Source organism: Pseudorasbora parva, chromosome 23 (assembly GCF_024679245.1).
Source record: "Pseudorasbora parva isolate DD20220531a chromosome 23, ASM2467924v1, whole genome shotgun sequence".
Classification (NCBI taxonomy): Eukaryota; Metazoa; Chordata; class Actinopteri; order Cypriniformes; family Gobionidae; genus Pseudorasbora; species Pseudorasbora parva.
Window position 1 is genome coordinate 2487326 of NC_090194.1, and position 18666 is coordinate 2505991.

Genomic DNA, 18666 nt, shown 5'->3' on the forward strand with positions numbered 1-18666 from the left:
GCTGTGATAATGAAGTGAGCGGGGTCAAAGCGGTGATGATGAAGGGGTTAGGGCCAAAGCTGTGATGATGAAGTGGGCGGGGTCAAAGCGGTGATGATGAAGTGGGCGTCGATCTTCTTCTGCAGAGGCGGTCTTTCACCATCTATTATAGGCTCATTCACAACCAGTCGACCTCTGGGCTTGGCTTCAATAAAAGCTGTTTTTGGACTAACAAGGAAGTTTTCAGTTCTGAAACTTACAAGATATTCTTATAGTATGATGACCTCTTATATGTGTACCGGAGGCCAGCTAGTAAATCTCACTCCCCTAATCTTAAGAGACGCTCTAGTGACTTATGCTAAAGCCTTTCGCCTCCTTCTTAGAGCGTCCGACTCTCATGCCGGCGGATCGGGGTTTGATTCTCGCTTAGAGCGGGCGGTTTGAACAGGAGGGGTAACGTCAAAAGCTCAAGGAACATTTGATTTCTTACTTCATGACCCCTTTAAAAGGAAGAACATAACCTCATACAAAACCCTCTTTCTTTAAGCGGTGGTTCTGTGTTTTTTTTTTCTAGGCTTGGTTGTGTTTATGGAGCGCAGTATAACATGTCTTAATACTTTTTTTTTTTAAACGCTGTATTTTTCTTCTATTCTCCCTTTATTCCACACCGCTGTCTCCACTGCCCTTTGAACGGCTCGTTTGCTTCCTGCTTCTATGAAGCCCATCCCTCTGAAAAACGTAATGGTCTTAGATTGGTCAGATGGCCAAATGTAGTTTCCTGTGTTTTTATTGGCTGAAGTGCCAAGCACAGGTTAAGGCCACGCCCCTTCCCATTACGGGCAGAAGTCACATCTGCGGAGACTAGCAAGGGTTTATGATGTCACCGACCCAGGAAGAAGCTCGTTGTAGTCCAAACCAGCCATTTTTGTAGTCAATAAACTGCCGTAACTTTAAAAGACAATATCTCCGTTTGCATTGAACTTTCAGCGCTGTAACTTTGCAGAGACTGTTTATGCTCAAGCAGCGACATTACACACTAACTAAAGTTAAAAAAGTCGAATCGCAGGCAACCACCCCTTTAAAAAAAGCATCTAGGAAAAAGTTGGGAAAATGTGTTTTAGCAAATGTATTTTGTTAGTGAGGGCTCACTAAAAAAAAAATGTATTTTGTTATCAAGGCCTGCACAGTTACAGAGGTAACTGTGCAGGCCTTGATCAAAGCACCACCATAGTTCAAAACCTGCAGATTTGTAAAGATCCAGATTGTAAATGTATTTGTTGATCCTTTGTGTTTATTTCATGTGTATTTTTGCAGCTCCCTGCTGTATCGTGCTGTTCCTCTTCCTCCTCTTCACACGTCTCTGGCTCATCAGTGTGCTTTACGCCACCTGGTGGTTCATCGATTGGGACACACCTTCCCGAGGAGGCAGAAAAGTGCCCTTTCTGTGCCGATTGCGCGTGTGGGAGTACATGAGAGACTATTTCCCAGTAAAGGTGAGTGGGCGGAATTGGCCTACTGAAGAATGCATAGCTATAAATGATCTCTCTTGGTTGTTGTGAGCTTTTAAATAGATTCAGAAACTGATTTGGTCACTTGTCATATGAGCTAACTAATGAACTTGACCAGTCGATTCTGAGATTTTGGGTTTAAACTTAAACTTACGTAGTTTACAGAATTAGGCTACATTATATGTTAAAAGTGTCTTCTTTTTGCTGTTTGTCATTTGCATCAACGAGTATCAGTATAATAGTGCTTTATTAAATGAAACCAACAGATTGTTATTGCTTCAGGGAGAAAAACAAAGCCAAAGCATTGAAATGTACAGATAAGCAGTCTCACAGAATGAGATCTCAATCTAGTACTGCCATCTAGTGTCCATTCATTGTCTGAAAAAAGCAGCCTCCATACATTATTTTTTAACATGGTGTCTTGGTTTTCTTAATATAAAAATCTGAAATATACTATATGAACTAACACATCCTAAATATCTTAAAATCATATTTAGTATTAATTTAACTGTGGTATTATTGACTAGAAAACACTTTGACACCAAGTTATGTTGCGTAAGCCTCCATTAATTGTTTTGTTTTCATTGTGGTTATCTTCTTAAAATACAACCAGTGACATAATTATCAGATTGTTGTAAGTTAATGATTTTAAAAGGGCAAATTCTTTGCGTACTTACAACATGCCATTGGCTTACAGTACATTTGTAATCCTAAACATTGTGCGCACACACACACACACACACACACGTATATATATATATATATATATATATATATATATATATATATATATACACACACACACAATATAGGCATAACATTATGACCACCTTCCTTGTGTTGGTCTCCTTTTTGCTGCAGTCCTGACCCGTCAAGTTATGGACTCCACATGATCTTCTTGAGCAGTTTGAGCTCCATTAGCTCGTCTGTTTGATCGGACCACACGGGCCAGCCTTCGCTCCCCACGTGCATCAATGAGCCTTGGCCGCCCATGACCCTGTGGCCGGTTCTCCACTGTTCCTTCCTTGGAGCACTTTTGATAGATACTGACCACTGCAGACCGGGAACAGCCCACAAGAGCTGCAGTTCTAGAGATGCTCTGACCCAGTCGTCTAGCCGTCACAATCTGGCCCTTGTCAAACTCGCTCAAATCCTTACGCTTGCCCATTTCTCCTGCTTCTAACACATCAACTCTGAGGACAAAATGTTCACTTGCTGCCTAATATATCCCACCCACTAACAGGAGATGAAGAGATCATCAGTGTTAGTCACTTCACCTGTCAGTGGTCTTAATGGCCCCATTCACACCGCAAGTCTTAATGCTCAATTCTGATTTTTTGGCTCAGATCTAAATTTTTGGTTGGCTGTTCACATTACCTTTTAAAATGTGGCCTAAATCTGATTCCAGTGTGAACTGTTTGAGGTTTCAAACTAACCCGCATGTGCAAAAGAACAATATCAATGACATCAGATGCAGCATGCTGTTGCACTAAAGTACGGGAGGTTATGGAGGAAGCAAGCATTTTCACTTTCATTTAAAAATGTTTGTGTAATGGAAGCCATAACATTAATGAGCATGTGCTGAAGAGAAGAAGAAGAACGAAAAGAAAGATAGCAAAATTGGTTATTTTGGCCTTTTGTCACCTTCCTTTGGCACTGAAGCCACGTTTTTCTGTCTCCCCATTCTTCCATTTCGTGTGCTATTTTTTCAAAAACGGAGCGGTTACGGTAGGATCCTTCTAGCATAGCTTGAATTGAAGCTATGAAGCTATGAATATGAATCTCCCCATATACTAATTAGGTCTAACATCCCACTCTCCCTCCATTGACTCACTCCATCGCTGTTCTGCATATCTAGTCAAGTTTTTAAAATTACTGTCTGTGTCTGTTGTGTCTAGGGCTAACTCGCCGGCACATAATTGTGACAAATGTTGACGTAGATTGACGTAAAAGTCACATCAAATCCGCCTTGGTTGTTCACACTGCAGCCGCATTGGAAAAAATCAGATCTGGGTCTGATTCAGGACCACATATGTATGTGGTCTAAATCTGATTTGAAAAAATCAGATCTGGGCTAGATTTGAGTGTTACACTACCTCTGAAGAAGTCTGACCTGGTCACTTGACCCCAAAAAAATCTGATTTGGACAACATTTGCCTACAGTGTGAACGGGGCCAAAGTAATGCCTGATCAGTGAATATACTGTGTATATATATCACTCTAGTATGATGATTTGATGCTATCTATCTATCTATCTATCTATCTATCTATCTATCTATCTATCTATCTATCTATCTATCTATCTATCTATCTATCTAGCATCAAATCATCATGCTACAGTGATTTCTGAAGGATCATGTGACACTGAGGACTGGAGTAATGATGCTGAAAACTCAGCTTTGATCACAGAAATAAATTACAGTTTAAAATATATTACAGTGGAAAACAAGTGTTATAATATTTCACAATATTATAGTTTTTACTGTATTTTTGAACAAATAAATGTAGCCTTGGTGGGCATAAAATTCTCAACCCCAATCTTTTTAGTGTCTGAGGGTTAATGTTGAGAGATAATCAGTTGAGAGACTTTATACCACAGATTTTACCTGTAAAAAATAACTTTTCGGAATGAAGTTTAGTGCTATTTCAGTGGCTAATCTCGCTATACTTTGTACTCTGGTCATTGTTGTTTAAAGACTTTTGTTTTTCTCAACTAAACTAGCACCGCTTTGATTAGCGTGTCAGGGGAATGTTATCGCGCTCGTGATCAAACCCTTGATATACTAATGTCTCTTATCTGTGTGTGTATGTCCATAATGACAAAAAGTCTTAGAGAAGGCATTGGCCTCAGCGTTCAGAGTAAATCAGTAACTGTAAAGCATGCGAGGGGCTTTAAACCCCATTCAATAAAAGGCTCATGGCCATCTTGACAAAAATACCCATATACCCATCAAAACAATAACGTTGAAGGTCAATGAATTAACGTGATAGAAATTATTTTTATTTAGCTTAAAAGCCTACCCAGTGATTGTTTCATCCGTTGTAGAGCGCAACCATTTCAATTGTGAACATTCCCATTTTTTGCCAATTCACCATATAATCCGGGTTTGTCCCCGGACTCTTAACGAGACTCAACATATGACTGAATGCGTCATTAGTATTAAAGAGCCCTTGCTGTAGCTAAACAGAGCATTTGTATTCGAAGTGAATCATTGATTAAGATGAAACCTTGCTTCAACCACCGGTACAAATGTTCCCTTATTTCCTTCGTCAGCCTCTTGGTTTGAAAGCAGAGCTCTGATGCATTCTGGGGATTATAAACCTACTTCCACAAGTGCAGTGTTGATCTACGCTGCAAAAAACGCTTTTCTTTCTTAGTATTTTTGTCTTGTTTCCAGTCAAAATATCAACAAATTCTTACATTAAGATACATTTACTGGACAAGTAAAAATTATTGTCTTGTTTTGGTGAAAAATAACTCAAAATGAAGAGAGTTTTTGCTTAAAATAAAATAAATAATCTACCAGTGGGGAAAGCAAAATAATCTTGTTTTCTGTTTGAATTAAGATTATTTTTCTCCCCCCATTAGAAGATTATTTAGTTTATTTTAAGCAAAAACTCTCTTAATTTTGAGTTATTTTTCCTCAAAACAAGACAATTACTTTTGCTTGTCTAGTAAATACTTCTTGTTTAAAGAATTTTTAGATGCTCGGACTGAAAACAAGACAAAAATACTAAGAAAGAAAAGCATTTTTTGCACTGTTTTTAAACTTCTTCTGAGTCTAAAATGTGAACAGAATCTCCTAGAGCTTTAAAGATCAACCTCCAAACTCGGCTCAGACCTTCTTCTGTTCCGCCTCGGGTTGCTGTATCTTTTTAAACTGATCCGATTTATGGTTTTTCTCAAAAATGAAGATTAAAAATCCTAAAATTCCCATTTGCTTTCATTGAGGGGGTCAAAACTTGATTCTAATAACTAATCGAGAATTTCAGCGTCATCCACACTGTAAAAAAAAAAAAATGTTGGTTTTTGTTGGTTTAACTTAAAAGTAAGTAACCTGGTTGCCTTAATTTTGAGTTAGTTGAAATTAAAATAAATTGTTAATTGAAGTTAATTGGTTTAATAAATAGAAACTCAAAATATTATTGTATCTGAACCGCATAAAAAATGTGATAAATCATGAAAATAGCAATATTCTGCATGTTTCACTGCGTCATCAGAAATAAAACACAATATGCTTACAACATCTTTTAATAATATTGTAATAAAGGTTGTCGAATCTCAAAACATGTTCATTGTATTAACTCAAAATTTTGATTTCAATGAACTCAAAATTTAAAGGCAACAAGGTAACTTTTTTCTAAATAATTTTTTATTTATAAAAAAATAATCTCACCAACAAAGCCTATCATGCTAAATCATGCTAGCAATTGGCTAAAAATGCTAAAACTGTCATGGCCGGGATACCGAGAGACACGATGAGAGATCCAAGTTCATGCAGGGGTCAAAACCAAAACATCAATCCAGAACATAAACTTGACAAGGCCACAAAGCGAGACCAAGACTAGAGACAGACGTGAATATCAACAAGGACTCCGTCCCACATACTAAGACAGACTGGTATAAATACAAACGGAGAGACAAACGCTAATGAGGAATAAACTGAGTGCAATAATTACTGACCAGGGACAGCTGAGAGCAATGATTAGACAGAGAACATGGGAAATGTAGTTTATGAAGTGACAGACATTGTAGGGAAGGAGGACATCTAGTGGATACCCAGGGAACACAACCCAGACACTGTGACAAAAACATGCTAATTTATTTTAACAACATGCCATCAACATGTTAAAGGTGCACTATGTAGTATTTTTGCAGTAAAATGTCCAAAAACCACTAGGCCGGTGTTATATATTTTGTTCAGTTGAGTTCCTACAATATTCCAAATGTTTCCAACTATTTGTAAATTTTGAGAAAATTGCTATTTAAACCAATGAACCTGGACCTTTGAGGGAATCGCCTGTCAATTAAGATTAAAATCATTAAAAAAAATAAAAAAATCTTTTTTTCTTTCTTTTTTCTTCTTTCATGTATGTGTGTGTGACACAGTTTTTATGTGTATGATTGTTTGCTGCAACCAAATTGCCTTCAGGAAATAAATAAAGACTGAACTGAACTGAATTGCATTATATCTGCGTTACCCTCTGTTTCCAGTTTTATTTTGCAGAAACGTTTTACTCTTACCAGTGTGAACAAGTGTCACATCAGCCGCTGAACGAACGCACATAGTAACGTCGTAACTCGTAACATAATTTTAAACACACTTAAATGTATCTAATATGATAAACAGAGCTGCGTTACCTCATTCTCATGACCAGAAAAAGCAGAAATAGCGCCGGCGATTGTGTCCCTTCATAATAAAAGTCCCACTGCTCGCGAGGCGCGTGTGTTTGCGTTCAATCGCTCCAGCCTCGCTCAGCTCCACAACACTCGCTCCTGCTCTGCTTCACACCACATTAACGTTAATAACCACATTCATCAACATGATTTCTGCCCTTTCTTAAAATGGCAGATCTTAAAGGGATAGCAGCCTAATAAACCAATTGTTCATCAAAGAACAAAAGAACAATGGATTAATCTATATTTAATTTACTATTCATGCTGTACAGACTGTTTGACAACTTTATTACATTTCTGTATATTTCCTTCTTGTTAGACAGAAAGACATTTCTACAGCTAACAGAGACTAAGCAGAGCTGTAATGGTCATAAATATGTAGGTCTCATTGCACAGCTGACATTTATTGTCTTATCAGGTTTGCAGTGTTATTGACTGATATCTTTAAATCCTGGCTTGATATAGCCAAGTAGCCTAATCACACACTGTTGTTTCGCAATCCTGGAGAGTTCAGCTCCACCCCTGATAAAACTCACCTGCCTGTAGCTTTCTAGTAATCCTGAAGACATTGATACACTCAAAAATATTCTGAGTAAAAAACAACCCAATGTTGGGTCAAAAATGGACTAACCCAGCAGTTGTTAACCCAGCGATTGGGTTGTCTTAAGCAAATATTTAACCCAACCGCAGGATTAAAACAAACCAATTGCTGGGTTGGTCCATATTTGACCCAACATTGGGTTAAAACAACCCAGCATTTTTTTAGAGTGTAAGCTTATTCAAGATGGGTTCAGGGCTGGAGCTAAACTAATCTATTCATATCACACCATTAATAACAAAGTTAACAAAGTTCGTAAACAATCTTTAAGCTGGCTTGAAAAAGCCTAGCCAGTAAGTTCACTCTAAAAAATGCTGGGTTAAAAACAACCCAAGTTGGGTTGAAAATGCACCAACCCAACAATTGGGTTGTTTTAACCCAATGGTTAAGTTGTTTTAACCCAATGGTTGAGTTGTTTTAACCCAATGGTTGAGTTGTTTTAACCCAATGGTTAAGTTGTTTTAACCCAATGGTTAAGTTGTTTTAACCCAGTGGTTGAGTTGTTTTAACCCAGTGGTTGAGTTGTTTTAACCCAATGGTTAAGTTGTTTTAACCCAATGGTTGAGTTGTTTTAACCCAATGGTTGAGTTGTTTTAACCCAGTGGTCGGGTTAAATGTTGCTTAAAACAACCCAATTGCTGGGTAAGAACAACTCAACCATTGGGTTAAAACAACCCAATTGTTGGGTTGGTGCATTTTCAACCCAACTTGGGTTGTTTTTAACCCAGCCTTTTTTAGAGTGTTTGAAGTCGTTTTTAAAGCTTGATGTTTGAAATGGTTTAAGTTTTAGTCTAATAGTTTTAAAAGCCAGCCAGCTGTTGTTGTAAGCATAATTAGGCATGTTTCTAGCATGTTTTAGCATTGAATTGAAATTTAAATGGATTGATTACTGAAAGTCTGTGAAAACGTTTTTCACACTGCACTCACTGTTCACTTTATCTTAGAGAGAAGAATGAGTTTTTCTTGGAAAAACGATATTGGTGATTTTGATCCAGTTTTTTGTTAATGTCAATTCAAAGCTACAACCTCAAACACAAACCTGTTAATGTTCTGTAGTTTTCAAATTGTGTTGAAGCTTTCAGTTTGGGGATGGTATTAATAGTTAGGTATTAGCAGATCGTAGATCAGTGTGAAAGGTCATAACAGAGCCCGGGCTGCACATGATCAGCACATGATCGCTGACCTTTAACAGATGCCCTTTAAAAAAAAAGGCAAAGCATGAAACATTATCAAACTTATTCACATTGTTTATTTAAATACTACTTTATCTCTTTATTAGCTGGTGAAGACGGCTGATCTGGACCCCAGGAAGAACTATGTGCTGGGTTTCCATCCTCATGGTATTCTTGTGGCTGGAGCATTTACAAATTTCTGCACCGAGGCAACAGGTTTCAGCAAACTCTTCCCTGGGCTGAAGAGCAACCTCCTCATGCTGCCTCTCTGGTTCAGAGCCCCCTTCTTCAGAGACTACATTATGGCTGCAGGTCCGTAGTTTCTCTGATCACACACCGGATAGAATTGTCACATGCCTGTCCTGTCTTGTGTGCACATGTGGGTTTAGTTATTGGGTGTGTTAACATGCACGTTCTTAAGCCGATAATGATCATGGTCATGTAAACGCGGTAACCCGTTTTCTTTTATCGGAGTAAGGTCATAAACGGCGTAAGCATAAACCGGTCGGGACAGGTAGTTATTTGCCTCTAACCCTGATTTCGAAGTGCACATGTGTGATAGGTGACAAAAACGCAAACTTACAGCAGATTTAAACGCATCCAGACAGAGCAAGCTAGAGTTTGCATGAAATAATAAGGACATATATCACAAATGCAGACTCTTTTAAGACCCAGAACATTGTAAAGATGTGTTCTCATCTCATGCAGCAGACGTAGAAGAGGTTCAGTCAAAACGCTGCATCATGAGGGATAATATGAGCCGTAAATCTCCCGCTGACACGCTTTATTAACATCACAACTGACGTAACATTTGAAAAACTCAGAGTCAGATATACAGACATTATTGTTTTTGACGTCACTACAAGGAAATAACCCGGTTTATAAATAGTCATGTAAACGTGGTTTACTTGCGTTGTCAGTTTACTGGTGTGCATGTAAACGGGGAAAACTGGTTAGTTCAATAAGCTGATTTTTTGGAGTTATCAGCTCACTGGTGTGCATGTAAACGCACCCATTGTTTGATCCCTCCCTCCTTGTTATCTCATTATTGGTTTCATTTGCCCCACCTGTGTTCCCTCGGTCTCTGCTTGATTTCTCCTCTTTATGAGCTCCTTGTGTTTGTTAGTCTTTGTTGGATCGTTGTTTTGTATGGTCTATGTCTACCGGGTTCCACGTCTCCCACTCCCCTCAGTGGTATTTTTTTGGCAGTTGGTTTTGTTATTTCTAGTTATGTTGCCCCTGTGTGGTTTTTTTTCGTATTAATGTTTATTTTATATTAAATCCTCATTTTTTGCCTTGTTTCTACGTGACAAGAATACTGTAAATATGTCACGTAGTACATATATCTGTGTGACTTTATCTTAGAAGCCTTTATTGCCAACGAAGTTCTACATGAGGAGAAATTCTCATCTTTACCGTGGGTCATTTTGACCCGAAACTCAGTTTTTTATTTGTAAAAAATATTTTTGTGTTCAACTGACGTTTGTCGTACCACTAATACACCAAAAATGACTGGATTTGAGGAGTTTATTTAGTGGAAATTTAAAAAAGTAACAAATCCTACCCTCGCGGGTCAATTTGACCCCCTTGGGAATGAATGGCGGAACGCTTCAGTATGCATAGAAAACCTACAAATGCTTAAAATTCAAAATAAACTTTACCAAAAATGATTGTATAATGTCTCCATGTGTCTCTGAATGCTTACTGAAGAGAAACTGACTTTAGGACACAGAGGAACAACTCATCTGCTCCATACAGAGCTCACATCAAGAGTTATGAAATATCTTATATTATTATTTTTCCATGATGTCGGCAGAGACACCCATTGTGAGATATTTTGAGCTAAATTAAAAGGGTTATGCATGAAATTGTGAGTTATTTTGAATTTAAGTTAAAAGAATGTGCTTAAATTATGATTTAATCATTATTCATTGATACACCAAGTAATTTAAAAGTAAATAATAAAACAAAAATCAAAAAAATGCATAAAAAAATTGAAAAATATTATCGAAATGAAATAAGCTTTCTGTACAAATAATAATAATAAAAAAGTATAATTTTAGGGTTTCAGGTCATTTTGACCCACGAGGGAAGGATGAGTGATTGCATAATAGTTTTATGTTTAACAGATTATTTCTGGGTTTTTTCCGTAGTAAAGTGTTTTTTTTTTTTTTTTAACGAGCTTTTTAGCTAGTAATATTTTATCAAAATCAAAACAATTAACTTAAAATGAAATATTTTAAACTAAATCCATTAAAATTATCTCATGATGGGAACCCCTAAAACGTTTTTTATACTGCCCAAAGAACCTTTTAATTTAATATTTTGAAGATAACTGTATAACCAACTGTTCTAACGTCTATTATATACTTTTATGATTTATATTTTGAACATGAAATATGTTTATATGCATGGGCAAATATGTATAAATAGCATAATATGATTACATTTTATTTTGTTTCATTTAATTATTTTTTTATTTGATTCTTAACAGTATATTATAACCTACTGTTGTAACGTGTGTGTGTGTGTGTGTGTGTGTGGTGGTTACTCTAGGCCTGGTTCCATCGGACAAGGAGAGTGCCAGTTATCTGCTGCGGCGGAAGGGCGGTGGGACCGCTGTGGTCATTGCAGTTGGCGGCGCTCCTGAGGCTTTGGATGCCCATCCTGGTGAACACATTGTTCATCTAGCCAATAAGAAGGGCTTCATTAAGCTTGCGATAGAGCATGGGTAAGCAGAAGCTTTTTCCTGGCATAAGAGGCCATCGCAGACTCTCGCTGTATTTCTGCCAGTTATTCCTCGCCAGATACTTCTCTTGAGCAACGTTTCTGAAATACAAGCTTGTGCAACTTTCAGTTGCAAGTAAAAGCGCTGAGTTTATGAAAGACTCTGTGACCCACGCTAAAGAGTTTGAGAAGTTAAGTACATGGTATAAAACATCAACAGTTTTATAATTTATATCTATATTTATAACTATTACACTTCTCTCTGGAATACATGTTTGTGATGTCAGATCTTTTTATTCTTTTACAAGTATTTCATGTCTATTTGTTTATTCTATTTCTTGTTAGGGTTTATTTAGTGTTAGTGACTGCAGTGCATACATTATCTCTTCATATATCTTATGAAAGAGCAAAGAATATAGTTTAAAATCTATATTATTTTATATCTCCTCCAGTGCAGATTTGGTCCCTATATATTCGTTTGGAGAGAACGAGTTATTTGACCAGGTGCAGAACCCTCGGGGCACGTGGCTGCGATATATTCAAGAGCGTCTGCAGCGCATTATGGGCGTTTCTCTGCCCCTCTTCCACGCGCGGGGTATTTTCCAGTACAGCTTCGGCCTGTTGCCCTACAGAAAGCCCATCAACACTGTTGGTAAGTGCAATCAAATATTATCCATATCAGGTCAATGGTTAGGTGCAAATCACATCCCTATTCTGAGCTAATATCCTTTTGTAGCCTAAGCTAAACAGATGTAATGACCTCTCTCACCTTTTCTTAGCCCTTTATTTGTTGTACTGTACCAGTGCACAGTCTTATCTGTTACCACTTTTAGCCTACAGTAGCAGGTCCAATCCACTGAAAAACCTGCTTCAAGCATGATATTTGCTTTTTGCTAGAGAAATGTCAAAGTTTCAAATCAGCAAACGTGAGGTGAATTGATTTTGGCTCAAATATCTATCTACACTATATTGCCAAAAGTATTGGGACGCCCCTCCGAATCATTGAGTTCAGGTGTTCAGTCTCTTCAAGGCCGGAGGTGTATAAATCCAGCCCTAGGCCTGCAGACGCTTCTACACACATTAGTGAAAGAATGGGTCGCTCTCAGGGGCTCAATGAACTCAGGCCGTGATAGACTGACACCTGTGCAATAAGTCCATTCCTGACATTTCCTCACTACTAAATATTCCACGCTCAACTGTTAGTGGGATTAGAACAAAGTGGAAGCGATTGGGAACAACAGAAACTCGGCCACGAAGTGATAGACCACGTAAAATCCCAGAGTGGGGTCAGCGCATTCTGAGGGTCACACAGTGCGCAGAAGCACCAACTTTCTGCAGAGTTAACAGCTCCAGACCTCCAAACCTCTGTGGCCTTCAGATGAGCTCAAGAACAGCGTAGAGAGCTTCATGGAATGGGTTTCCACGGCCGAGCAGCTCATCCAAGCCTTACATTACCAAGAGCAATGCAAAGCGTGGGATGCAGTGGAGTAAAGCAGCCGCCACTGGACTCTAGAGCAGTGAGACGTGTTCTCTGAGCGACCAATCACGCTTCAGTCTGACAATCCCATGGACGAGTTTGGGTTTGGCGGTTGCCAGGAGAACGGGACTTGCCTGACTGCTTTGTGCCAAGTGTAAAGTTTGGTGGAGGGGGATTATGGTGTGGGGTTGTTTTTCAGGGGATGGGCTTGGCCCCTTAGTTCCAGTAAAAGGAACTCTTAATGCTTCAGCATACCCAGACATTTTGGACAATTTCATGCTCCCAACTTTGTGGAAACAGTTCGGGGACGGATTCTGTCCCAACATGACTGCGCTCCAGTGCACAAAGCGTCGGTCCATAAAGACATGGATGAGGAGTTTGGTGTGGAGGAACTTGACTGGCCTGCACAGAGTCCTGAGCTCAACCCGATAGAACAGCTTTGGGATGAATTAGAGCGGAGACTGAGAGCCAGGCCTTCTCGTCCAACATCAGTGCCTGACCTCACAAATGAGCTTCTAGAAGAATGGGCAAAAATCCCCATAAACACACTCCTAAACCTTGAGGAAAGCCTTCCCAGAAGAGCTGAAGCTGTTAGAGAGGGTGGGCCGACTCCATATTAAACCCTATAGATTAACAATGGGATGGCATTAAAGGTCATGTGCATGTTAAGTCAGGCTTCCCAAAACTTTTGGCAATATAGTATTTATCTGTCTGTCTGTCTGACTGACTGACTGACAGACACATCATCTTTGTTTGTCAGTAATGAAGCTAACATATGAATTGTCTTCTTCAAGTGGGTAGGCCAATCTCAGTAGAGAAAAACGAGAAACCAACAGCAGAAGAACTGGATGTGTTTCACCAGCGCTATATGGATGAACTCGCCCGTCTGTTCGAGGAACACAAAGGAAATTATGGAGTACCTGAAGACACTTACCTGGAGTTCCAGTGAGAGGATCACTGAAACGATTCTGTGTGTGTGTGTGTGTGTGTGTGTGTGTGAGAGAGAGAGAGAGAGAGAGAGAGAGAGAGAGAGGAGAGAGAGAGAGAGAGAGAGAGAGAGAGAGAGAGAGAGAGAGAGAGAGAGAGAGAGAGAGAGAGAGAGAGAGAGAGAGAGAGAGAGAGATAAAGAAAGACAGTGTGAATGTGTGGCTTAGTTTCAGTGGTCTGAAATAGTTGTTTTGCTATATAATATAAATTGTAAAAATAATATTGGCATTCTGTTTTCATGATAAATTACAGCATTACAGTTACAATCATTTGGCTATACGTTAATTTGTAATTTACAGTAGTTCATGCTGTTAAACATAGCAAAAATGTTTTTAAAAAAAAATTTAAATTCAAATGTACATGCTTCATGTCTGACATTTATTCTTATTGGCACATTTTTCAAAACAGTCTTGACCTTCTCCAAACTGAAAGTGCAATGAGCACAACTGTTTGCTATAGCAAGTCTGAAAAATGTAGTAACTTACCCAAAACATTTAATTCATGCTTCAAAACCCAGTTATAATGTCATTGAATTGGCCAATGACACCAAAATAAAAAGTGTTTTTGTCTTTATGTGAGCCACACTGATCAAAATGTTTAATGTTTTCTCACCATGGAAATATGTTGTATACAAATGTCATGTTTTTTTGCTTGACACTTACTGCTTTCCATACCATACAAAAATGTATCACACTGTAGGCGAACAATTACTGGGAAACGTCAATAGATAGAGTGTGTTATATCTTCCCCTAACACCACCACACACTCCCATATCTTCCTACTGCACAATGGTGTGAATTTTCAGTTTACATCTAACACATTTATACAAAATGTACTGTATAACTACAGATGTGTTTGTCAGGTGTTTATGGAATATATCCATCAGAGTCTGAATGTGACAGAGCCACTGACGCTTCACTGAATCCCAAACGCAGTGAATGGCCATTACAACATGTAAGACAAAGTTAAGATGAAAGATGTTCATGATGTAAAATATGAAGGTCTTGAAATCAGATAGATAGACAGACAAATGCATCCCTGTCCCATGAGGCTATTCGAGTCCTCTGGGATGGCTTGGGTCAACGCTTGCAACATGCTTCAGTCCCGTTTCACAATGCATGCTGGTTTAGAGAAGACTTGCTCATGCCAAAAGGGACAAATTTCTTCACAACCAGGTTGACTACACACGTAATGACCACAGAGTGACCACTGCATTGGGACGGACAGACATTCACATGCACAAGAAACAGTGCCAGAGAAGACATCACATTTAAAGGTCAGCATTGGACAACAGCTCTAATGAAGATATGGAAGACATAGAGGCGTTAAACTGGCCGGTTGCTTATAGGGCTAATATTGTAGCATTATTCCAAACAAATATATTGTTATTCACAAATAAATGTAAAGCTATTCACAAAAAATAAATAATTTCACAAATAAATGGAATGAGATTCACAAATTTATGCAGGAGTTTCACAAAAATGAATTAGATTCACAAATAAATACAATGACATTAACACACATATATTATGATGTCACAAACACACAACTCTGCCTTGCATAAGTTGCATTTATTTGTGAATCGCTTTACATTTATTTGTGGATAACAATAGATTTGTTTGGAATAATGCTACAAAATTACCCCCATAGTTGCTCGGTTAAAATATAGTGCAAATATGAAATGCATGAGAATATTGAACGGTGGGTTTAGAGGGAGGTAAGGGTGAGGTCGAACCTGGATCCGTCGGCTAGATTGACAAATTGGACATGCACTGAATAACCTGAGGAGCTATTTAAAGATGCCTGAAGGTACAAGCAGGATCATTGCTTAAATTCAAACGGCCTGGGGTAAAGATTTAATGGCAAGACTTTTTAAGGATGAAGGTACAAGAAAACAAGCTGTTTAGATACATGTATGTGTGCTTTTTATTGGTTTTAACCTATAGTTCCTACACTCTCAGAAAAATTGTAATTGTGGTTATCATAATTAAATGTTTTAATTAATGTCACTTTTATTATTGAAATGCACTTGACTTATCTTTTGTGTGTGTGTGTGTGTGTGTTTTTGTGATTGTGTGATTTAATTTGTATCTTGGCCAGGTCTCTCTTGAAAAAGAGATTCTATATCTCAATGAGACTTACCTGGTTAAATAAAAAAATAAAAAAATAAAATCAACGATGAGTTTTAAGGGATTAAAAATGAATGATTGAGGGACTATTTTTGGAAATACACTGTCAGAAAAAAAGGTACAGTGCTGTCACTGGGGCAGTACCCTAAGGTACAAAAGTGAAAAGGTACATCTTTGTACCTTACTCAGTCCTAAATGGTACATATTAGTACCTTAAAAGTGCGAAGTAGTACCTTTTCAGTTTTGTACCTTAGGGTACTGCCCCGGTGACAGCACTGTACCTTTTTTTCTGACAGTGTATTTCCAAAAATAGTCCCTCAATCATTCATTTTTAATCCCTTAAAACTCATCGTTGATTTTGTTTTTTATTTTTTTATTTAACCAGGTAAGTCTCATTGAGATATAGAATCTCTTTTTCAAGAGAGACCTGGCCAAGATACAAATTAAATCACACAATCACAAAAACACACACACACACACACACACAAAAGATAAGTCAAGTGCATTTCAATAATAAAAGTGACATTAATTAAAACATTTAATTATGATAACCACAATTACAATTTTTTCCTGTGATTTCTTCATGCCTTAAAACAGCTTGACTGTAACTCGACACCCTTGCTTCATTTAGTATACGCGAATCATGAATATGCAAATGAGCCCCGCCTCCACTCACTCGCAGCTCAGAGATCCACTCGCTCAACTTTACTCGAGTTACTGTAGTAAACGCTGCACAATGGTGTCGCTCTTTACAGCGCCGCACACATAACGCTCATTAATATGATTAGCCTTGACTACGTTATCAAACAGCTAATAATGTGTTGCTAATGTTACACAAACCATGTTCCCGTTCGCCATCTCAGTCTCAGCGTCCTTAGAAACGCTTTGAACATCTCAGACCGTCAGCGGAGAAAGGCATATAGTTCATCATAACATCATAATATACATCAGATACATAATTCACCCGCTATATTGATAAATGTTCCTGATTTTTCATATCAACAGAAGAATATCTCAGGATAACCTGCTTCTCTTGAGACTTCCTGCTTCAGAGAATAGTTAATGATATGCTAAAGCCCCGCCCACACGGGACGTGATTGGTTACAAGGTTGCTTGTGAAACACCAGAGATGTCAAATCATGTTTATGAGACTCTCTTTGGTTCAGAAAACACTCATATTAACAACATTAAATACGTGAGTTTGACTTTAAGTCAAAAGTGAATTATATCGTCCCATATGCCAAAATATAGATGTGTGTGTGTGTGTGTGTGTGTGTGTGTGTGTGTGTGTGTGTGTGTGTGTGTGTGTGTGTGTGTGTGTGTGTGTGTGTGTGTATTGCAAAAGAATCCAAAACCATTCTAACATAATTTAACATATAACATCTTTTATTCACCATGTCTCTTTTGAGGCAGTTGCTCTTAATGAAAGTTTTCCAGATATCTGCATGATAACGACTGCACATGTAATCTTTGTGTTAGGGATGTGTGCCTGTGCCTCCATGTGTGTAGGTGTGTGTGTCTACAAACATGTGGTATTTTTCAGACTCTGTGGAATTCATGTATTTTAAGCCTCATATAATCCTCATTTTGGTTGTTTAAGAACAACAGTTGTGTAACATAAAAATCTAATAATGATGATTTTCTAGCTTAATCAAAATCTTGATATGAAAATCTGATATATTTTTGTAGAACAAAAGAGCAAAGTACAAAAAGACCAGAGGCCTAGTACACTTTTATCATTTCAACAACACCATATCGGCCCTTGACTCATAAAAACATAAGTTAATCGTAAAAGAAAGAAGGAAAACAATACAGAAGCTGCAAAAAAACATTTGAACTTCAGATTATAATACAAGACGTGTGACCCTGGAGCCCAAATCCAGTCGTGCGTCTCACAGGTATATCTGTGGCAATAGCCAACAATACACTGTATGGGTCGAAATTATCCATTTTTCTTTTATGCCAAAAATCATTAGGATATTAAGTAAATTCCCTACACTGTAAAATATTTGTGGTGGTTTTTGTTGGTTTAACTTAAAAAAGTAAGTAACCTGGTTGCCTTAAAATTTTGAGTTTATTGAAATTAAAAATTTGAGTTGATACAATGAAGGAAATTAGTTTAATAAATAGAACTTAAAATATTTTTGTATCTGAACCACATAAAAAATGTGATAAATCATGAAAATAGCACAATTTGGCATGTTTCACTGCGTCATCAGAAATAACACACACAGTATTACCCAATATGCTTGCAAAATATTTTAATAATCTTTTAATAAAGGTTGTCGAATCTCAAAAAATGTTCATTGTATTAATTCAAAATTTTAAGGCAACCAGGTAACTTTTTTTCTAAATAATTTTTTACAGTGTACCTTAAATATATCAAAAATGTATTATTAGTAGTAATATGCATTGCTAAGGACTTCATTTGGACAACTTTAAAGGCGATTTTCTCTATATTTTTATTTTTTATTTTTATTTTTTTGCACCCTCAGATTCCAGATTTTAAAATATTGTCCTAACAATCCACACATCAATGGACAGATTATTTATCCAGATTTCATATGATGCGTCAATCTCTATTTAAATTTGTGGTTCAGAGTCTACACAAGCCTTTACTGTAATCTGTAAATCAGTGCATCAATCAATGCCAACCGATGAGGAACTGTCAAATATAGACCAAGGTTCAAA

The 18666-nt window shown here is 37.7% G+C and overlaps 1 protein-coding gene across 1 annotated transcript; it reads left to right on the plus strand.

Annotated features, from left to right (window-relative positions):
• The first annotated feature begins 1293 nt into the window (after positions 1 to 1293).
• Positions 1294 to 13895, plus strand: mogat2 (monoacylglycerol O-acyltransferase 2). Its single transcript, XM_067433037.1, has 5 exons — positions 1294 to 1472; positions 8763 to 8967; positions 11212 to 11386; positions 11835 to 12034; positions 13654 to 13895. Exons 1-5 carry the CDS (start codon positions 1449 to 1451, stop codon positions 13806 to 13808), a joined length of 759 nt encoding a protein of 252 aa, XP_067289138.1. The 5' UTR covers positions 1294 to 1448; the 3' UTR covers positions 13809 to 13895.
• The last annotated feature ends 4771 nt before the right edge of the window (positions 13896 to 18666 follow it).

What these genes read in the sequence shown, in the direction of transcription:
- mogat2 (XM_067433037.1), top strand. Translation starts at nt 1,449, where the DNA reads ATGAGAGACTATTTCCCAGTAAAG. An exon ending in GAGACTATTTCCCAGTAAAG is followed by an intron (nt 1,473 to 8,762) that starts GTGAGTGGGCGG and finishes TCTCTTTATTAG; the next exon opens with CTGGTGAAGACGGCTGATCT. An exon ending in AGACTACATTATGGCTGCAG is followed by an intron (nt 8,968 to 11,211) that starts GTCCGTAGTTTC and finishes TGGTTACTCTAG; the next exon opens with GCCTGGTTCCATCGGACAAG.